The sequence below is a fragment of the Mus musculus genome, chromosome 2 (genome assembly GCF_000001635.26).
Source record: "Mus musculus strain C57BL/6J chromosome 2, GRCm38.p6 C57BL/6J".
NCBI lineage: Eukaryota > Metazoa > Chordata > Mammalia > Rodentia > Muridae > Mus > Mus musculus.
The window spans coordinates 152,335,953-152,357,532 of NC_000068.7; the positions used below are offsets into that span (position 1 = coordinate 152,335,953).

The 21,580-nt window shown below is 49.4% G+C and overlaps 1 protein-coding gene, 1 long non-coding RNA gene and 1 pseudogene across 2 annotated transcripts in view; 2 read left to right on the plus strand and 1 right to left on the minus strand.

Moving 5' to 3' along the window:
• Positions 1–1,472: 1,472 nt before the first annotated feature.
• Positions 1,473–8,108, minus strand: Trib3 (tribbles pseudokinase 3). The gene is made up of 4 exons (NM_175093.2): positions 7,905–8,108; positions 7,085–7,375; positions 3,763–4,055; positions 1,473–2,735 (listed from the first exon to the last, which is right to left on the minus strand). Exons 2-4 carry the CDS (start codon positions 7,373–7,375, stop codon positions 2,255–2,257), a joined length of 1,065 nt encoding a protein of 354 aa, NP_780302.2. The 5' UTR covers positions 7,905–8,108; the 3' UTR covers positions 1,473–2,254.
• A 1,608-nt stretch (positions 8,109–9,716) lies between these two features.
• The window catches only part of Gm14164 (predicted gene 14164), a 29,654-nt gene continuing 17,790 nt past the window's right edge, over positions 9,717–21,580 (plus strand). Inside the window, exon 1 of the long non-coding RNA NR_033505.1 lies at positions 9,717–9,774. This is a non-coding gene — a long non-coding RNA (predicted gene 14164). The remainder of the gene's footprint in view (positions 9,775–21,580) is intronic.
• Positions 17,590–18,685, plus strand: Gm14165 (predicted gene 14165; annotated as a pseudogene).

The window sequence follows — 21,580 nt, forward strand, 5'->3', positions numbered from 1 at the left end:
TACCCATTTTCTGCTTCTCCCATCAAGAAGAAATCCACTTTTCTGCCTACCAGACTAAGCTGTGGGACAGCTTGTGCATCAGACTCGCCCTTTCTTGTTGTGTTCTGAAACCCAGAGACCTCCTCCACATGGCATGATGGGTGAGCCTCCGAAGAATGCTGCAGGACTGGCCAGCAACTGGACAGAGCCTATATAAGGTTTTGGCTGCAGAACCTTTCAGTGTCTACGTACTTCCTGGGGGCTATTACCAGGGAAGAGCCATGGGACCGATCTGGGAGTGTGGGGAACAGTTAGGCAGACTTTCTGGAAGCTTGTCAGGAAAGAGCCATGGGAACAGCAACTGATGCTTATTGCAAGGTGAAGGTGCCAGGTCCTGCTTGTTCTGAATGCTTTATTAGTGCTGAGAAGATGGCACAGGGCTTAAAGCACGTGTAAACATGGGAGGGCCCACATTCAGATCCCAGAACCTACACAAATGCCTTGAAAATGAGAGATGGGATCCAAGTCTGGCCATATCAGGGAGACCAGGGTTTAACTGAGAGACCCTTCTCAGCCAGGCAGTGGTGCCATGTGCCTTTAATCCCAGCACTCAGGAGACAGAGGCAGGCTACTTTCTGAGTTTAAAGCCATCCTGTTTACAAAGCAAATTCCAGAATAGCCAGGACTACACAGAGAAACCCTGTCTAGGAAAGAGAGGGAGGGAGGGAGGGAGGGAGGGAAGGAGAGAAGAAGGAAGGGAGGGGGAGAGAAGGGGGAGAGACCCTCCTCAAGGAATAAGGTGGAGGAGGAAAAGTAAGAATGATCTAATTTATCTATCTCCAGCCTCCACATGCCCTCTCGAAGGTTCACATCACACACACACACACACACACACACACACACACACACACACGTCCTAGTCTCTGCTTTTCCAGATGAAGAGCCTGAGGTATAGAATGGTTAAGAAACTTGCTGAGGGTTCATCCAACAACTGCTGTGTTCTGGAAAGATTGCACTTGGGGCAGCCTGACTCTCAAGTGCTAGGTTCATAAGTGCTACAATGCCCCTTTTCTTTGTGCAATGTGACATAAGTGCCAGCTATCTCCATGGAAAACAGCCAAGGACTGAAGGAGTCAAGAAAGCAGACATTCTGCCAACAGCTTGGAGAGCCAGACTGACCTGCCCTGAAACTACCCTGGTCACTGACCTGTCTTTATGCAAAGTATGTTTCTTCCAGTTTAAACTGATGCCCTTTTGGGCCAAGGACAGAACCCATAACCCTGAATATGTTAGGTGTGTGCTTACACGTGAGCCATACCCCAGTGCTCAGCTTAGAAAGCTCCCCACTTGAGACCCAAGGTCTCTAGAAGAAAAGGCATGTACAGGAAGATCAGTAGAGGAATTTCTTCACAAGCCACTTGGTAGGGGCTGAGCTGTACCTGGCTTTCATGGTGGGGCCAGCGTTGAAGAAGAGAAAGTCACCAAGGATGTTTCACATATCAAACCACACAGCTCTCTTTTATTGGGCACATGATGAAAATACACACTTAACCAGACCAAAGTCATCAAACTGACTGTGGGCCTGGGTACTAAAAGTCCCCAGAACAGGGCCTGAGATTGTCTGTAGGCAGTAGGACAGACCCTGCCTGGTCCTCCCCCTCCAACTTTGGTGCTTCAGCCGGAGGCTACCAGGGTAAACAGACCCGGATCCTTATTCCAGACTATTCCTTGAGTCAGATGCCTCTTTATTGGAGTCTCATCCTTTTGGCTTGAATCCCACAGCCAAGTCTTCTTCAAACAGGTTCTCCTGCCTGGAGGCCACAATCCCAGCCCGGCCTGATTTGTGGTCCTGAGGCACATGGTGAGTGAGGACTTTGGTCTTTGGCACAGAGATGTTTCCTTTGTTTAAAGGCACAAGACAGAAGGCAGCTGGGGCACTGATAAAAGGGACTGTCCCATGAACCAGCACCAGAGAAGACAGCCCCGGTAGGAAACGTGCCCAAGGCAGGGGCTGGCCGGAGAGCATGCGGCACTGTGGCAACTTGGCCAGCAAGGTATATTTCTCCCTCTTTTTCCTTTGCTGTTCACAGCACCTAGAGCAGGGCGTGGCACTCAGGGAGCATCACCCCACTAGGCACAGGAACGAATAAGGCACGCCGGCTGTTTCTTCCTCCAGAAAGGCACTTAAGGTTTAGCTTGGCCCAAAAAGTCAGGAGAAAGCTGAGACTCAGGTACTCAACTCACACCTTGGAGCTGAGGGGCCAGTAAGGTGGCCCTAGCCGTACAGCCCCACCTCCCCTTCCTCAGCCTCCTCCAGCTGTGGCCCATCTGGGACCACCTGGTCCATCTCCCTTCGGTCAGACTGTGGAGGAGAGACTCGGCCGTGATCCTCTCTCAACCAGGGATGCAAGAGGATTCCCAGGGCCACAAGTCGCTCTGAAGGTTCCTTGCGGAGGAGACAGCGGATCAGACAGCGGGCTGGGGCTGATAGGCCCTCAGGCAGGGCAAAGGTCCCTCTACGGATCTTGCCAAAGAGCAGGACTGGCTCAGAGTCGTGGAATGGGTATCTGCCAGCCAGCATGGTGAAGAGCGCCACACCCAGGCTCCAGACATCAGCCGCTTTGCCAGAGTAGGATGGCCGGGAGCTGAGTATCTCTGGTCCCACGTAGGCAGGGCACGCATGCTTGTCCCACAGAGAGTCATCTGATCCAGTCATCACGCAGGCATCTTCCAGGTTCTCCAGCACCAGCTTCGTCCTGGGTCACAGACAGAAAAAAAAATCAGGTCCCACTCAGGTCCTCTGGAATAGCAGCCTCCTCTCCACTCTCTGTCTTGTACACTGTCCAGTCTGGGCTAATTACTGTCCTCATGCCTCTGCCTCCTGAGTGCTGGGATTACATGTGTGGGCCACCATGCCGAGCCTCAGTTAGTTTTTTGTTTGTTTGGTTTAGTTTGCTTTTGGTTTTGATGGGTGAGGGTCTCACTATATAGCCCTGGCTGTCCTGGAACTCACTCTGTAGACCAGGCTGACCTTGAACTCAGAGATCAGCCTGCCTCTGCCTCTTGAGGGCAGGGGTCCAAGTCCACCACCACTTGGCCTCTTTCTTTTTGTATTTATTATATTTTATGCAAATGGGTGTTTTCCTGCTTCATGTGTTTGGGCACCATGAAGGCCAGAAGAGCCTGTCAGATACCTTGGACTTGGACTTACAGGTGGTTGTTAGCTATCACGTGGATGGGTCCTCTCTGACCCACTGAGTCATCTTGCCAACTCCCCCATCCCCCAGCACACACTTTTTTTTTTCTGAGACAGGATCTCACTACATAGCACTGACTGGCCTGGAACTCACCCTGTAGACCCGGCTGACCTCCAGTTCACAGAGATCCACTTATCTTCCCCTCAGCCAGGATTTAAAGGTGTATGCTACCACCCCCAAAATAAGATATTCCTTTTGTCCTTATTTAATTTGAAACAGGGTCCTTCACTAAACCTGTAGCTCACCAATTGAATAGACTAGCTGGCCAGTGATCTCTGGGGACCCACCTGTCTCTCCCCCGAGCCCAGTTGTTAGGGCTACAGATTTCACGGCACAGGCAGCGGTCACTCAGTGCTGGAGGTTTCTTTCCCTGTCTTCTTTTGCTGCTGAGGATGGATCATGAGCCTTGCACATGCTAAGCATAAGCTATGCTTACCTTAGCTCTTCCTAAGTTACTCTGCTCCCCTGGATCTCAGTTTCCCCACTGTGGCCTACCTCTCAAGTGTGCCTCTGGGGTCACACTCACCTCTCACAGTTGCTGAAGACAAAGCGACGCAGCTTGAGGTCGCGCAAGACAAGCCCGTGCTTGTGGCAGTGTGCCACGGCACTAGCCATCTGCCGGAAGAGCCCGGCAGCCTCGGACTCTGGGATACCGCGGCGGCTGCGCACCAGGCTGTGCAAGTCCCCATGGGTCTTCGTGAAAAAGATGTAAAGGAGCCGAGAGCCCAGCAGGACCTCTGTGGGACGGGCCACATGCTGGTGGGTAGGCAGCCGGGCATAAGGTGCCAGCACCGCCTGGGCCTCGCTGGCAGGGTACACCTGGAGACAGAGTCAGGAGTAAGCACAAGGGACCTAGCAAAATGGGACAGCCAACTCTGTGAGCTGTGAGCTACACATACAGAAGCCCTTGTTTAGCAAGTCACTCACAGCCAAATATCAACCGAATATCCGCAAAGCCACACAGGTCAGGAGACCCCGGGGTCACAGGGCCAGCAAGTAGCATATTTGGGACTAGAACCCATGCACCAATCTCTGCTCTAAGCTGCCACCCTGTGTGATTTAGGCCTCAGAAACTAGGATGTAACCCACACAGAAAACCACTCGTGGAGGCAGATCACCACCATAGCCCCCCTTCTCCCACACATCCAGCATAAGAAAAGCCAGCTCAATGGCCTGTCTGCAGCCCCTGCCCAGCTGACCAGACTCACAGCCATTGCCCCTGTTCTCTTGGTGTCCACAGTACGGCACAAGCAAACCCCAAACCATATATTCCAAAGAAATAAGAAAGATAGCCGGGCGTGGTGGCGCACGCCTTTAATCCCAGCACTCGGGAGGCAGAGGCAGGAGGATTTCTGAGTTCGAGGCCGGCCTGGTCTACAGAGTGAGTTCCAGGACAGCCAGGGCTATACAGAAAAACCCTGTTACGAAAAAAAAAAAAACAAAAAAAAAAAAAAAAAAAAAGAAAGAAAGATGCTAAAATCCAGAGTATTTTATATTGCTATCTTGGAGACCAAACACAGGACCAGTCTTTGCTAGGCAAGTGTGGGCTGGTATTTTAGAAGGGAGCACCTATTTTAAAAAGTTCGAGCCGTGAGCTGGAGAGATGGCTCAGTGGATAAGAACACTGTCTGCTCTGGAAGAGGTCCTGCGTTCAAATCCTAGCAACTACATGGTGGCTCACAACCATCTCTAATAGGATCGGATGCCCTCTTTTGGTGTGTCTGAAGATAGTGACAGTGTGCTTATATATAATAAATAAATAAATCTTAAAAAAAAATGTGAGCCTGCCATGGTAGCATATTTGTCTAATCCCCAGTACTCAAGAAGCAGAGCCAGGAGGATCTCTGAGTTTGAGGCCATTGAGGCCAGCCTGATCTACAAAGAAGTTCCAAGCTAGCCAGAGCTACACAGTGAGAGTCTGAAGTGTGGGCCCAGGTGACTCAGGAAATGTGACCTGAATGATCCAAAGATACGTTTAGGAAAAGCTCCCTGTGTTGGGGGCATATGCAGTGCAAAGGCCCTGAGGTAATCAAGCCATCAACCTGCTCTCAAATTACAGGCAAAGCTTGCAGGTGGTCAGGATGAGGAGGGGGGGAGTCATATGGGGGCACAGTGAGGCAGCTGGGAAGTGTGCTCAGAGTTTGTGGATACACTGGAGGCCTTCTAGGAGCTAGGGTTTCAGAGCTGAAGTGTTACTTTATTGCTTTTGACTTTAAACTCAGGCATTGGGGGTGGGGGGTGGGGGCTGAAAGTAAACAAAACAAAACAAAACAAAACAAAACAAAACAAAACGTGATCTTAGAAGAAAGAGCTAGGGTAGGTAGCAAGGAGGAAATAAATACACAGACTACTTTTTCATTCTCTCCCAAAGCTTGGTCCTGTCTCAGCACCGTTGGATCTCTTTATTTGGGGGAAAGAAGGGGTGACCTTTCTTTTCTTTTCTTTTCTTTTCTTTTCTTTTCTTTTCTTTTCTTTTCTTTTTTTTGAGACAGGGTTTCTCTGTGTAGCTCTGGCTGTCCTGATACTCACTCTGTAGACCAGGCTGGCCTTCAACTCAGAAATCTGCCTGCCCTACACAGAGAAACCCTGTCTCGAAAAAACCCCCCAAAAAACAAAACAAAACAAAACAAAACAAACAGAAATCTGCCTGCCTCTGCCTCCCAAGTGCTGGGATTAAAGGTGTATGCCACCACTGCCTGGTGGGGTGAGCTTTCTGAAACAAGGTCTCTTTGTGTCTCCCTGGCTGCCCTGGAACTCACTATGTAGACCAGGCTAGCCTTGAACTTACAAGATACACGTGTCAAGCGCTGCTGTTAAAGGTGAGTATCACTATGGCTGGCCCTTTGTGTTTCCTGTACCCACAGCGGGGACACACTGCCTTTGGACCCTCCTCCCTAAGCCTCCTTCAGCTCCTGACATGCATGGCCCTTTATCATCTGCAAAGCCCTCCCAGGCTTCCTTAAGTTCCCCTGCATCCCTGCATGTCTCCTCCTCTCTTTGCTTCTCCCTGCCCTCTGACACTAGCTTCATTTCCATAATGCTCTTCATTGCCTGGGCTCTTCTGGTATGTGCACATGCGTGTGTTCTTGTGGCAGGCAGAGGAAAGTCTCTGGTGTCATTCCTCAGATGCCACCCAGTTTTTGTCTTAGGATTTATTTTTAATCGTGTGTGTGTGTGTGTGTGTGTGTGTGTGTGTGTGTCTGTCTGTCTGTCTGTCTGTCTGTCTGTGTCTGGGTATAAGCACAAGTGCAGATGCTTGAGGTCAGAGGCCCTGGAGTTATACAGTGGTGAGCTGCTTCAAGCAGATGCTGGGAACAGAACTTGGGTCTCTGCAAGAGTTTCACACTTTCTTAATCACTGAGCCATGTCTCCAGCCCCTTTAGTCCTTCCCTTTCTCTCTTCTCTCTACCTGAGATAGTCTCTCACTGACCTCCGAACAAACTCGCTGAATAGGCTAGCTGGCTGACCAGTAGTCTGGCTCCAGAGATCTGCCTATCTCCACTTTCCCAGTACAGAATTACAAGTGTGCAAGCAAGAGCACTGGATCTAGACTTGGGTTGATTTTCAGGCAGGTTCTCAGCATGTATGTACTCTAGGCTAGCCTGAAGTTCAGAGCCAACCTCCTGCCTTAGCCTCTCTGGTGCTGGGATTATAGGCATGTGCCACCACACCCCACTTGGGTCTGGTTTTTTGGCTGCAGCAAATGCATTATATGTATAGTACTCCGTGGAGGAATGTCAGTTGAGGAACCCAGTGATAATCTACAAGGTTAGAAAGCTACAGTCCTCTGGATTCCGGGCCTTTTGCAGAGCCCTGGGATGCTAGAGGGGAGAGCCCATAGAATATACCTTGCAGGTGTACTCTGTGCCTGTGGGGCAGTGCAGGGCTCGATAGCTGCAGCTGCCTTGCTCTCGTTCCAAAAGGATATAAGGCCCCAGTCGAGTTGCAGGGGCCACAGCAGGTGACAAGTCTGAGGCGGGAGGTGGGCTGGGGGGCAGCAGGCTGGGGAGTGGTCCGGGCTCAGGCTCATCTCTCACTCGTTTTAGGACTGGACACTTGGCATCAATATTGTCATCAAACTCCAACGGTTTCTTCCTGCAGGAAACATCAGCAGAAGCAGCCAGAGGTGTAGCTCGCATCTAGAGAGCAAGGAAGAAAGACTGTTTGGTATCCTGTCTTCTCTGCTAGGACCTTCCGAACAGAGAAACACCACACTGGGTTTTCCGAAGCTCTCAAATGCAAGGACTGCTAGGGAAGGAAGGGACCCGCGACGAATGAAAGGTTTAATAACGCAATAAGGAGAGCTGAGCTTAGGGACGCACCCCTGCTTCGCCAGCACCCTGGGGGCTGACTGGTGAATTGCCAGTCAGCCTGGGCTGCATAATAAGCTGGGGTCGACAGCTCAGGCTGAGGGCGCCCCCAGACGGCGAAGTAAAGGAGCGAGAGAGTGAGAGTGAGAAGAGTGAGAGTGAGTAAAAGAGAGCGAGAGCGAGAGGGAGAGAACGAGAGAGAGAGAGAACGAGAGAGAGAGAGAGAGAGAGAGAGAGAGAGAGAGAGAGAGAGAGAGAGAGAGAGAGAGAATAGAAATATTCATGAATACGCCTGGACTTCCAGTGACCCTCTTGCCAGACCCGGGTAAATCCCCCTTCGCAGCTCCCTACTGGGTACCTTGTCCTGGAGCCTCAGAGCCGCCTGCGCCCACGCCCGTGGACCGCCGCCAGCCTAACTGAGCAGCTCTCGGAGTCTCCTGCACGCTAGTGCCAGACCCCAGCCGTCACGTACTCGGCAGCAGCCTCTTCCGCTGCTAAAGTGCTGCGGCACCGGGACGCGGGCTCGGATCCCCGCCCGGCTGATGTAAACCTGAGCTAATCTGCTGCTGACGCCCAGCGGCCCGGGATTGCACCATCTGTGACCCGCCCATGTCGCCGAGTGAGCTCCGCCCTCACCTTCGGGGCCACACGCCCCCAACCCTACCCCGCCCCCCAGCTCCTGAAGTAGCACTCGGAGCCACCGACTCTCCGTATTGTAGTACTTTATACCTATTTCCCCGTATATGAAATGAGAATAGAGGAAAAAAGAATGAACGGAGGCTGTTTAAAAATCTCGTCAATCCCCTCCACCCGCTACCCGGTAGTCGGGCAGAGGCAGGTGGATCGTTGAGTTCGAGGCCAGCCTGGTCTGCAGAGTGAGTTCCAGGGTAGCCAGGGCTACACAGAGAAACCCTGTCTCGAAAAACAAACAAACAAAACAAATATCGCCTCCACACCCCACTAAGGACTGGGCTAGAAGCCCCGTGCTCTGCGTGCATCCTGGGAACCTTCCCTCCAAAGCAACCCTTTCAAGGGTGCACCCAGTTCTGCTGTAGCTCAGAAAAGCCGCTTAGCGCCCAGTCTGGCTCGGGGTGTGGCTCTGTGAGAGCACAAAGCCAAAAACAACCAAAGGAAGCAGAGCTCCATTTCCCTTCTCCGTAAAATGCTGCTCTCATCACATGGTTGCCGTGAACATTATTAGTAAGTTCGTGTGCTCAAAGCTCTTAGAAGAGCTGGGTGTGATGCACACCTAGAATCTCAGTTACTCGGAAGCCTAAGGCAGGAGGATGAGTTTGACCATGCAGCTCTGGCTTGCCTGGAACTCACTCTGTAAGGCAGGCTTCTCTCAAACTCACAGAGATGTACCTGCTTCTGTTCCCCAATACTGGGACTAAAGGCCTTGTTATCAAGCTAAAAAGAAATGTGGCCGGGAGTGGTGGTGCATGCCTTTAATCCCAGCACTCTCAGGAGGCAGAGGCAGGCGGATTTCTGAGTTCAAAGCCAGCCTGGTCTACAGAGTGAGTTCCAGGACACAGAGAAACCCTGTCTCAAAAAAAAAAAAAAAAAAAAAAAAAAGAGTAAGGGTTGAAGCAGAGTAATGTTTTGTAGCTCAGCCACAGAACATTAGCCTAGTAGTACATTTGCATATGGTAAGCAGTGAGTCCGATCCCCAGTAACAACAAAGTGTAGTCTATGGGACTTGTAGGCACTCTGTAAATAGGATGGAGCCGCTGGACACTGCAGGTGGAGGGACATTAACAAGATTCCAGCCACAGCTGAAGACAGACATAGTGAGGCTAGTCGTGATGGTGACAGCTACTACCCCTATTCCTCTACCCCGGCAAAGCCCCAAAGGCCCAGTGCCTTTCCTGATACTTGAGTTTATTCAAGTAAAAAACAAACTTCCTCCAGGAAAAGCTACAGGGAGGCAGGGTCATGACACATTTGTTTCTCTGGTTATAGAAGTCAGGGGACCAACTCTCTTGCATCTCCCTCTCCCAACCCCCACGCGCCCCAGAGGATTCTGGGATCTAACCTGATCCGGCCCACCTGGCGGCTGGGGAGGGATGAATGAACTTCAGAAAGGAGGGCAGGGCCTCAGAGATGTGAGAACCCCAGGGCAGTGGGATTGTTATTTCCGAGCACTACAGGCACCTGAGTGAGGTGTGCTTGCCAGTGCTCAGAACTTACAGGATCTGCCAGGCTTGCTCAAATGCGATGGACTCAAGGTAACCACCCTGACTACTCTCAGCACACAAATCTTATAAATCAGAAAAATAAAACCAAGAACCACAGTAATTTAAAGTAGATCCTAGCTCTGGGCCACGGTGGTGTTGCCTTTAATCTCAGCACTGGGGAGAAAGAGGCCATCAGATCTCTAAGTTCAAAGCCAGCCTGGTCTACAGAGTGAGTCCCAGGACAGCCAGCATTACATAGAGAAACCCTGACTCAAAACAAGCAAACAAACAAAACTGAATTTAAAAAATAATTTTTAAATGGGGTAATGGCCAGGCCTGGTGGTGTACACCTTTAATCCGGGCACTTGGGAGACAGAGGCAGCCATTCAAAGACATCTTCTGCTACATTGCACATCTGAGGCCAGCCTGAGCAGCATAAGACCCTGTCTCAAAAAAAGGTTTTTGTTTCAAGAAATTATTTTTAGTTGTGGTTGAAGAAAAATGAAAAAGAAATTCACTTTACGAATCTATCGTATTTAGTACACACTGGACATATTATCTCAACAGATAGTCAAACAAAATTGCCAATAACAGTATACTTTCTCATACTAATAACCTCAGAATTTTTCTTTTGCTTTTGTTTTATATCTTGTATGGTTTGGATGCTGCTGCTGTTGTTGTTGTTGTTTTGTTGAGGCACTGTATGTAGCCGGAGTTGACCTTGGATTTCTGATCCTGCCTCTACCTCAGATGCTGTGGTGACAAGCGTGTACCACACTGTCAGTTTAATGTGGTGCTAGCGACTGTGCTTGTGTAAGTAAATCTTAAAAAAAAAAATTTAGGAAGCCAGGTGTTGGTGGCACACAAATTTAATCCCTGTACTTGGGAGGCAGATGGAGGTAGATCTCTGAGTTCTAAGGCCAGCCTTGTTTACAAAATGAGTTTTAGGATAGCCAGGGCCTCACAGAAAAACACTGTCTCAAAACAAACAAACAAACAACAACAGCAACAGAAAAATAGGACAAAAGATGAGGCCCGCAGCTCAGTGACTTGCCTAGATTCAGCCTCCAGTAGTCGAGAAAGAGTGCCTGGGCCAGGGATCAGTGGTTGTGCACTTGTCTAACAAGCACAAGGTCCCCGTCTGGTCTCCAGCACAACAGGAAAAAAAAAAAAAAAAAAAAGAAGTAGAAAGAGGTCACCATAAAATTAAATACCAGAAGAGCAAAACAAGATTATGCAATGGCAGCTCAATCCAGTTCTGATTAAAGTCTCTGAGCTGAGCTCTGCGCTCCAGTTCTTCAGAGAGAAGCGTGAAACACACAGAAAGTCTGAAGTAAGACTTTCTCCCCAAGGCACTGTCGAGCAGAGCCTCACGGGGGAGGGGAAGCCGAGCCTCTGCTGGGATTCAGTGCCCCCCCCCCCCTGCTATCCCAGGGCTGGACAGAGGTGCTCCCACTGACATATTCCAACGCCCTCTTCCAGTTTTTATTTCTTAGTAAAATAATTCATGTTGTGTGTATGTGTAGGAATGTGGAAGAGGATGCGTTGTTTTCCTTCCTCATGTGGGGTGTGAGGATCCAGCTCACACTTGGTGACAGGAGCCTTTGACTCACGGAGCTATCTTGCCAGCCCACATTTGTTTTGTTTCTTGAGATAAGGACTCTGTAGCTTAAGCTGAATATATGTCAATTCCCCTGTCTCAGCCTCCTAAATGCTGGGATCACAGAAATGGGCTGCCACACTGGGCTGAACAGTTATAGCTTAATTTCCATGATCCTTTAGATTCAAAAGAAATGTCACACACTGGAGAGCCAGGAGTGGTGCCTGGGGCCTGTAATCTCAGCCCTAAATAAGTTAGACACCGGCCTAGGTTACACAGAGAGACCTATGGGTCAGGCCAAGTGTAATGCCCGTACCTGTACTACCAGCATGTGAGAGCTAAAGGCAGGAGGATCGAGAGTCAGAGGCCAGCCTGGCAGCACTGATTGTGAAGCCAGTCTAAGCTGCATAAGATCCTATCTCAAAAAAACAGAAAAGAAGAAACTGAGGTTGGGAACTTAATCAATTATTAAGTACACTGTAGCTGTCTTCAGACAACCCAGAAAAGGGTGTCAGATCTCTTTACAGCTGGTTGTGAGCCACCATGTGGTTGCTGGGAATTGAACTCAGGACCTTCAGAAGAGCAGTCAGTGCTCTTAACCACGGAGCCATCTCTCCAGCCCCCCAAATTTTCTTTTTAACTTTTGATGCACTGTCTCGCTGAAGTTTCCAGGCTGGCCTCTAACTCAACTGCATCAGCAAAGCAAACCCAAACCTTGAATGTGCTATTATTCTTCTGCCTCAGCCTCTTGAGTAGATAGCATTATAGACATGTGTGCCAAGTCTAGCTTAGAATGGACATTTTATTTATCTTTAAGTGCATACTGTTTGATTTTAGTTTTTATGTGTGTGTTCCCCCCTTGTACCACAGCACCCCATGTGGAGGCCAGACTGTGACAACCCACAGGAGTCTGTCTTCCACCACGATCTGGGTCCCACGATTGGGTTTAGGGTGTCAGGTTAGGCAGCAGCACCTTGGCTAAGTAGCCATTCCACAGCCTGACGATGGACATTGTATTTTATGATTGGTTTTTCTGAAATAGGATCTCACTACAATTCTGTCTGGGCTGGCTCTGTAGACCAGGCTGACTTTAAAACATTTTTTTAAAAGAGAGATAACAATCTTTCTCTTCTATTTAATATTTATTTATTCATTTATTATTTATAAGTACACTGTAGCTGTCTTCAGACACTCCAGAAGAGGGCATCAGATTTTTGTTATGGATGGTTGTGAGCCATCATGTGGTTGCTGGGATTTGAACTCAGGACCTTTGGAAGAGCAGTCGGCACTCTTAAGAGATGTCACCAGCCCCCAGGCTGACTTTAAACTCACATTGATCTTCCTTCCTGCCGTGCCTCTTGAGTGTTGGGACTAATGGTATTCTTGGGACATCCCCTTATCATCTTTTTATTTGTGTGTGTGTATGTACACCGTGTGTGTGTGTGTGTGTGTGTTTGTGTGTGTGTGTGTGTGTGTGTGTGTGTGTGTGTGAGAGAGAGAGAGAGAGAGAGAGAGAGAGAGAGAGAACATGGGCATGCATGTGTGTGCATGCAGAGGCTAGATGAGGGCACTGAATCCCTGAGAGCTAGAGTTACAGACAGTTGCGCACAGTTCAGTGTGAGTGCTGTGAACCAAATTCAGGCCCTCTGTAAGACCAGGAAGCACTCTTAACCACTGGGTCATCTCTCTGGCCCTAAAATGGATATTTAAAAATCACTTCTGATGGAAAATTGTTATTTTCCCTGAAAAAGAGGTTGAAGGATTGGAGATATTGCTGCATTGATATAATGCTTGCAAATCATGCATGAACCTAGGTCCAATTCCCATCGACACATAAACCAGATGGGGTGGTGCATGCCTGTGATCCCAGTACTTGGGAGGCCATGGCAGGACACTGGGAAGACAGATGGGCCAGCCCATTTGGAGAAGATGCAGCTGTGTGGGTGATTCAGGGGTTGCAGCTGATCTGTGCTCCGCTTGGGGAGCCTTCTCTTAGGGACTGGACCTCTCCTTTTCCCTGGGGTCTCCTGTGACCTTCCCACAGACCTGTCATCCAGGAGAGGCAGGAAGATCAGAACAGCAGTGACGCAATGGCAGCATGGAGTGACGAAGGGGCAGGGGCCACACCCTAGCAGGCCTCTGCTGATCCCTTTTTCTCCATACTCATGTGATCTTCGCCAACCAGTCTGGGAGCCTGGGAGCAAACTAGTGTCAGAGAGCAGAAGGACCTGCCCAGGGAACACAAGAAGAGGCCGAGACTTGAATCCAGGATTGTCTGTCCCCAAACCACAAGCACCTTCCATTTCAGGAGCCTGACGTGGAGGGAAGATTGGGGCAGGGTGGGGGGTGTTGGGATCCAGCCTTCCACAAGGGTGAAGGGCTTTGATTTTCCCTGTGGGAGAAGGAGCTAGAAGGCAGCAAGGAAAGAGCTGGTCCTGACTCTGACCTTGTCTGACTTGAGGTGGTCTTGAACTACCAACAACTCCTCCCTAGGTTCATGCACACAATTACTTATAATTCTGGTTCTGTGGTTTGTGTTGAGGGTGGGTATAGGTGTGGGTGTGGGTGGGACATGCAGGGACCTCCAAATTTCCAGGAATCCTGGTTTCCTTACCTTCCAGCCACATCCACCACCTGTGCGTCCTAAGACTGAATGAACCCTTTGCTGAGTCATCTGGCCCCTCTCCAGCCTTTCTTCCTGTCTAGAGAAGCAAAGGGATTCTGTGTGTTGAGTCCTGGCCACTGCCCAACCCTTCTATTTCTGAGAAAAGCTGGGGGAGGGGGAACAAGAATTCAGCCAGTTGCATCAGAAAGCCTTGCACACTATACTCTCCTGGATAGACACAGCCCTGCCTCCAGGCCCTACCCCAGCCTGCTGCCCTTGGACTCCAGTGAGAATTGTGAGCTCCCTTGGAAGACCCCAAGACAAACTGGCCTTCAGAGAGTGACCAAGGGAAGTCCAGCTCTTCAGAGGTGATGGACAGCAAGGACTGAGGCAGGTGCTAAGAGGACTTGGGCTCCTTGGTGATTGATTATAAGACACTCCCCAGACAGTGGTGGCGCACACCTTTTTTTTTTTTTTTTTTTTTTTTTTGGTTTTTCGAGACAGGGTTTCTCTGTGTCGCCCTGGCTGCCACCACGCCGGGCATGACGCACACCTTTAATCTCCGCACTTGGGAGGCAGAGGCAGGTGGATCTCTGAGTTTGAGGCCAGCCTGGTCTATAGAGTGAGTTCCAGGACAAGCCAGGGCTACACAGAGAAACCATGTCTCAAAAAATTAAAAAATTTAAAAAAAAAAAAGACTCTCCCCAGGAAAGTGAGAGCCCAGCCCACAACCTTTTTCTAGAGAAATTAGACTAGGCCAGTGTCTTAGACATTGACTGAGCCCTAATCCTCGACTCTGGTTATAGACTGAGCCCCAAACAAACCCAACTTTAGAGCTAGATATCAAGAGGGCATAGGACTGGGCACCAAGAGCCTGGTACTTGCTCCTTGCCCTGCTGTGTTCTGGTCCTCTCCCCACAGTGCAGGCCAGCTCATACATTAGACGTACTGGCTGCTCCTGACTAACCCGAGCCTAAGTGGCAGGGTGAAGCAAGTGTGGATGGAGTCAGGCAGAGACTCCGGAATGGCTAGACAGGTGCTGAGTCAGTACAGGAAGGACTCCCTGGAGCACTAAGCTAGGGGAGAGTGCGGGGAGTCCTGGTCTAGAAGTTTCCCTGTGCAACCATCTGGACAGTTAGTTTGTTTGGAGTTAGGATCTCACTATTTAGACTAGGCTGCCCTTGAATTAACAGAGGTCCTCCTGCCTCTGACCCTCTGCTTTCAGACCTGTTCACTCCATGATCTTGCCCACTTATGGTCATTTCCTACTTCTCATCCACATTGTTCTCTCCTAGAGCCCCAGAGTCTCCTGTCCTTTTACGATGAGACTTTTTATAGATAGGACTATGTATGCTTTTGTCATTCGCTTAGTGTCGCTCTGGCTCGAACTCCATTCAGCAAGCCATCCACCTTTCCAACAGCATTGACACCATGTATCTATCCATTTACTCTTTTGCTAAATAGTCATCGAACAATGCCACTTGTCAGGCTGTGTTCTAAAAGTAGGTGACACTGCAAAGAGAATAATAGATAAAAACAAAAACAAACAAACAAACAACAACAAACAGTGCTCTCATGAACTGGAAAGATAACTCAGCTGGTAAAAGCACTGACTGCTCTTCCAGAAGTCCTGAGTTCAATTCCCAGCAACCACATGGTGGCTCACAACCATCTGTAATGGAGGCTGATGCCCTCTTCTGGACAGTTTACTCACATACATAAAATAAATAAGTAAATCTTAAAAAAACAACCAAAAACATGCTTGCATGTATTGGCAGGTGCTAGTGGGGAAAAGGAATGGAAGACAGGAAGAAGAGAGGATGAGGACTGGAGGTGGTGGGTGGCCAGTACAAGGACACCAGGAGACCTACTAGAAGTCAACCACACAGGCTGGGACAGAAGCTGCAAAGACTTCCAGAACATAGGGCAAGAGGTTGGCTGTGGTACCTGAGGTCTGAGGAGAGGTCAGACCATCGTTGGAGTCTTTTGAAGACTGGGGGAAACAGTAAGCTCTTGGAAGGGTTTAAGCAGAGGAAGAAAGTGGTCTGACTTTGAAAGTAGGCTCCTGGGTGCTAAGGAGATGGCCCAAGAGCACTCGTTGTTCTTACAGAGGACCAGCTTTTGATTCATAGTCATCAGTAATGCCAGTTCCATGGTATCTGATGGCCCTTTTCTGGCCTCTGAAGGCACAGCCATGAGTGTGGTGCACATCCATAAATGTGGGCAAAAAGTGGCCCTATATATAAAATAAAATGAATAAATGGTTTTTTTTAAAAAGTTTTTAAAGCTGAATAAATGAATTGGGCTCCTGGAGGGAGCTGTGCTTGGAATGGACCACAGGAAGTAAGGGCAGCAGCAGATGAAGCAGAATTTGTGGTAAGCCAAGGTGTGTGTGCTAAGCTAAGGCTTCTGGAGACACTGGTGCGCAAGCACACTAGTAGGTCCTGCGAGGACTCAGAGGGTAAAAGTGCTTAGTGCCCCAAACAATGTAAGCCCCATGACTGGAGTCTTATCCTTGGAGCCCATGTAAAGTGAGAGGAGGCTCCACAAAGCTGTTCTCTAACCTCACATGTACCATGGTACATACATGCCCCTCCACAGACCACACACACACACACACACACACACACACACACACACAGAATTTAAATTCCCTCAATATAACTAAAGAACATGCCCCCCCAACACACACACACACTCACACACCATGCCTTGTATCGCTGGCTTGCCATCATGACATGGCTTATAGGGACTATAGTTTTTTTGTTGTTGACCAACATTTTACTACCCCAGGGAGAAAAAAAATCAAAATCCCAAATTGTGAGTACAGTTTTCACCGAATTCATGACACCACTTTCAATATGTCCACTGTACAAGACAAATCATCATAAGATGGGGGTATGTTAGTCATATATTTTGCTTGGTTGTTTGAGACAGGTTCACTGCATAAACCAGCCTGGCCTGGAACTCACAGAGAGCTTCCTGCCTGTTTCCGGAGAACTGGATATGAGATTCAGCTATATTTTAAAGCAGGCACCAAGAGGATTGCAGCTTTATTTCCATTTATATTTGAATATCTACCTATCTATTTATTTGTTTGTTTTTAATTATTTTGTTTTTCGAGACAGGGTTTCTCTGTATAGCCCTGGCTGTTCTGGAACTCACTCTGTAGACCAGGCTGGCCTCGAACTCAGAAATCCGCCTGCCTCTGCCTCCCGAGTGCTGGGATTAAAGGTGTGTGATACCACTGCCCGGCTTTATTTATTTACATGGTGTTGTGTATGTAAGCATGAACTCTGCCATTGAGCCTCTGAACAATGGAATTACAGGTCCCCCTGAGGTTTTAAATGTAGGATGAGAGAGAAAAAGAGGCACCAAGGACACCCCTCAGGTTCTTGGCCCAAATGAAGGCAAGTCCAGAGCTTTACTATTTGATGAGAAGGCTCAAGCTGTTTGGGAAAAGCCTGAGCTGTCTGGTTGGATCAATGGCCTGGAGTTCAGGATGTCTTTGGTGAAGGTCCAGAGATGAAAGTCACAGCTGTGAGACCTGGTGAGACTTGGGCTATGGGACCAGTTGCTGTGACTGGAAGGAGCTGGGAAGGAGAAGACCAGGAGAGTGGGCAGCGTGGCCACCAAAGGAGAGAAAGAAAAGCGGGTTGGGCTCTCGCCAGGCATCCTCGTTGGAGTGACATCGTCTTTAAACCCCGCGTGGCAATCCCTGACGCACCGCCGTGATGCCCAGGGAAGACAGGGTGACCTGGAAGTCCAACTACTTCCTCAAGATCATCCAACTTTTGGATGATTACCCAAAATGCTTCATTGTGGGAGCAGACAACGTGGGCTCCAAGCAGATGCAGCAGATCCGCATGTCCCTCCGAGGGAAGGCCGTGGTGCTGATGGGCAAGAACACCATGATGCACAAGGCCATCAGGGGCCACCTGGAGAACAACCCAGCTCTGGAGAAACTGCTGCCTCACATCCGGGAACGTGGGCTTCGTGTTCACCAAGGAGGACCTCACTGAGATTCGGGACATGCTGTTGGCCAATAAGGTGCCAGCTGCTGCTCGGGCCGGTGCCATCGCCCCGTGTGAGGTCACTGTGCCAGCTCAGAACACTGGTCTGGGGCCCGAGAAGACCTCCTTCTTCCAGGCTTTGGGCATCACCATGAAAATCTCCAGAGGCACCATTGAAATTCTGAGTGATGTGCAGCTGATAATGACTGGAGACAAGGTGGGAGCCAGCGAGGCCACACTGCAGAACATGCGAAACATCTCCCCCTCCTCCTTTGGGCTGATCATCCAGCAGGTGTTTGACAACGGCAGCATTTATAACCCTGAAGTGCTCGACATCACAGAGCAGTCCCTGCACTCTCGCTTCCTGGAGGGTGTCCGAAACGTGGCCAGTGTGTGTCTGCAGATCGGGTACCCGACTGTTGCCTCGGTGCCACACTCCATCATCAATGGGTACAAGCGTGTCCTGGCATTGTCTATGGAGACTGAGTACACCTTCCCACTTGCTGAAAAGGTCAAGGCCTTCCTGGCTGATCCATCTGCATTTGCGGCTGCTGCCCCTGCAGCTGCTGCCACCACTGCTGCCCCTGTGGCTGCTGCAGCCCCTGCCAAAGCTGAAGCAAAGGAAGAGTCGGAGGAATCAGATGAGGATATGGGATTGGGTCTCTTCGACTAATCCCGCCAAAGCAACCAAGTCAGCCTGCTTAATTTGAGAAAGATGGAAATAAAGGCTTACTTCTCTTAAAAAAAAAAAAAGAAAGAAAAGCGGGTTGGAATTAACAGTGCCAAAAGGAACGGTGTTAGTCTCTTTGGTGAGGCAAGAACAGATAGGGTGAATATATATTTTAAAATCGGTGTATTTGGGGCTGGTGAGATGGCTCAGTTGGTAAGAGCACCCGACTGCTCTTCCAAAGGTCCGAAGTTCAAATCCCAGCAACCACATGGTGGCTCACAACCATCCGTAATAAGATCTGACTCCCTCTTCTGGAGTGTTTGAAGGCAGCTACAGTGTACTTACATATAATAAAAATAAATAAATCTTTAAAAAAAAAAAAAAAAAAAAAAAAAAAAAAAAATCGGTGTATTTGATTGACTTACAAATATGGTCTAGGTGGTTTAAGAACGGCCATCATCACACTGGAGAAGCTGAGAACCCTAGAGCAGTTCAGTCCATGAGTCTGGATGCTTCTGTGATCCTGACTTGAAGATAAACACCTGGAGAACTCCTGGAGAGTCACTAGACTTCAGTCTACATCAGAAGCTGGAAAGGGCTGGGTTGTGATATCAGCAACAGAATGGAGCAGCAGTGGTGGTAGCAGTAACAGCAACAACAGGGTAGGTGAACTCACCAGCAAGTCATGAAGACAATGAGGGGAAAAGCAGAAGTTGTCCCTTAAGGTCTCCCACCAGAGTGTGCTGCTCCCATTTAGGGTTGGTCTCCCCACTTCAAATAACCTGGTCAAGAAAATACTTCCACTGCCCAGAGAAGATTCTAGTCTTTAAAGCAGGTCTTTAGTCCCAGCACTTGGAAAACAGGAGCAGATGTGACAGCAAGAAGTAGGGGAACTGAGTCTCATGTACAGTCAGTGCTCAGTCTAGTTAGAGTGAATGAATTAAGGACAAGAAGGGGGCTGTAGACATGGCCCAGCAGTTGAGAGTGTTTTATTCTCTAGCAGTGGAGTCTCCAGAACCCATATCATCGAGCAACTCATAATTGCTTATAGCTCCAGCTCTAGATTTGATCTCTCTGGCATCTACAGGCACCCACACTCACATGCACAGCCCCCACACAGACTCACACATCCACAGGACTTAAAATAATAAATAAATAGGGTTTAATGGCGAGAAGGGAGAGATGGGAGATGGCTCAGTTGGTAAAACCCTCGCTTCTGTCGGGCGTGGTGGCGCACGCCTTTAATCCCAGCACTTGGGAGGCAGAGGCAGACGGATTTCTGAGTTCAAGGCCAGCCTGGTCTACCGAGTGAGTTCCAGAGCTCAATCCTCATAACACGTGACAGTGTGGAGGTGTGAACGTCCATGGACGCTGGAACCTGTGCAGAGGAAGCAGCGGGGTCTCTTAGTTGGCCATTGCATGAGAAGGATTCCCTAGAACTGGAGTTAGAAACAGTCGTGAACTGCCATGTGGGTGCTGTGAATTGAACCGGGGCCTTCAGGAACCCAGGGCTCTGAGCCATCTTTCCAGCCTCTTTTAGGGTTTTGAGACATGTGTCGCATGTTGCCCAGGTTGTTCTTGAATACAGGATGTAGCCAAGGCTGTCCTTGAGCAGCCTTGGGTTCCAGGTGTGCACCACCACATCAGATTCCTTCTGGTTTAACCAGATGTCTTGAGGAGGACAGGCTAGCCGTTCAAAGGGACCCTCCTGTCCTCCTGTGAGTCCTTGCAAGTTATGGATGCCCCAGTAGGGATGCAGATACTTGCCCTCCCCTGTGACAGGATGTCCAGGCTTCTGTTGTACAAGCAAGGCTGGTGTTCAAGCAGGTGCTGTGCAGAAACCCTTGGAGCCGACTACAGGGCATCTCTAAGTCAAAGTGCATTTGTACTTTCACTGGGCTCCCTCCATGGGGCTGGTCCCCAACCCCCTCTGCCTGCTTCCTCACTATTTCCACAGCAGAGGCAGTTCTCCAAACTTCTGATCTCTGCCAAGTTGGAAAAATGGAAGTATCTTTGTGTGGCTTTTTAGGAGCTTTCTCTGGTTCCAGTGGGTGAGTGAAACTTTCTGTAGTCTACCAGCCTGAAGGCAAATGTGCAGGGACCATGTTGGTGACTGGGGCACACTTGTTGGGAGGAGGCGCTGCGTAGTGAGGAAGGGGTTGTGGCCTACAGTTTCTTTTTCCATACATGTCCACGGCCTCTCATACCTCCACATTGTCACCCACCCCACCCAGCCCTTGCACTCCACCCCCCACCCCCATACACTGATCCCTCTCCTCCATAGGAAACCAGTCCCTCTTTCTGTAATTTTCTTTGGCCCTGGGGTTCCAGAAGTCTGGGCTGGGTAGATACCCTGCCCTTCTGTCTGAATCACAAAATCACAAGACACCAGGGAAGAAAACAGACTCTGAGGCATTCTATCTACGTTCTTAGCTGTGGAGCAGAATCAATATGTGAATACTGGTGTGTCTGGCAGAAATGGGTGTCTCCATGGTAAGTCTAGCCTCTAGAATTATCTGTGTGATGCTGGACCAGCCCCTTAGCCTCCGAGTGTTTTTTTTTTTTTTAAATATTTATTTATTTATTATATGTAAGTACACTGTAGCTGTCTTCAAACACTCCAGAAGAGGGAATCAGATCTCATTACAGATGGCTGTGAGCCACCATGTGGTTGCTGGGACTTGAACTCAGGACCTTAGGAAAGAGCAGTCGGTGCTCTTAACTGCTGAGCCATCTCACCAGCCCAAGCCTCTGAGTGTTAAGACCCCTGCTGTTCAGCTGGGTCAGTGATCAAGGAGCTGACCCCTAATGAGTCATTTCATGTCTAGCCAACTCTCTAGACTTGCTTCACAGCCTTGCTCTTGCCCTTGAACCTGCCCAGCTCTCTCTGCCTCAGAGCCTTTGTCCCATGGTCCTGTCTTTCCAGTCATTTCTTCCTCCCAGACTCACATCCAAAGTATATACCTTCC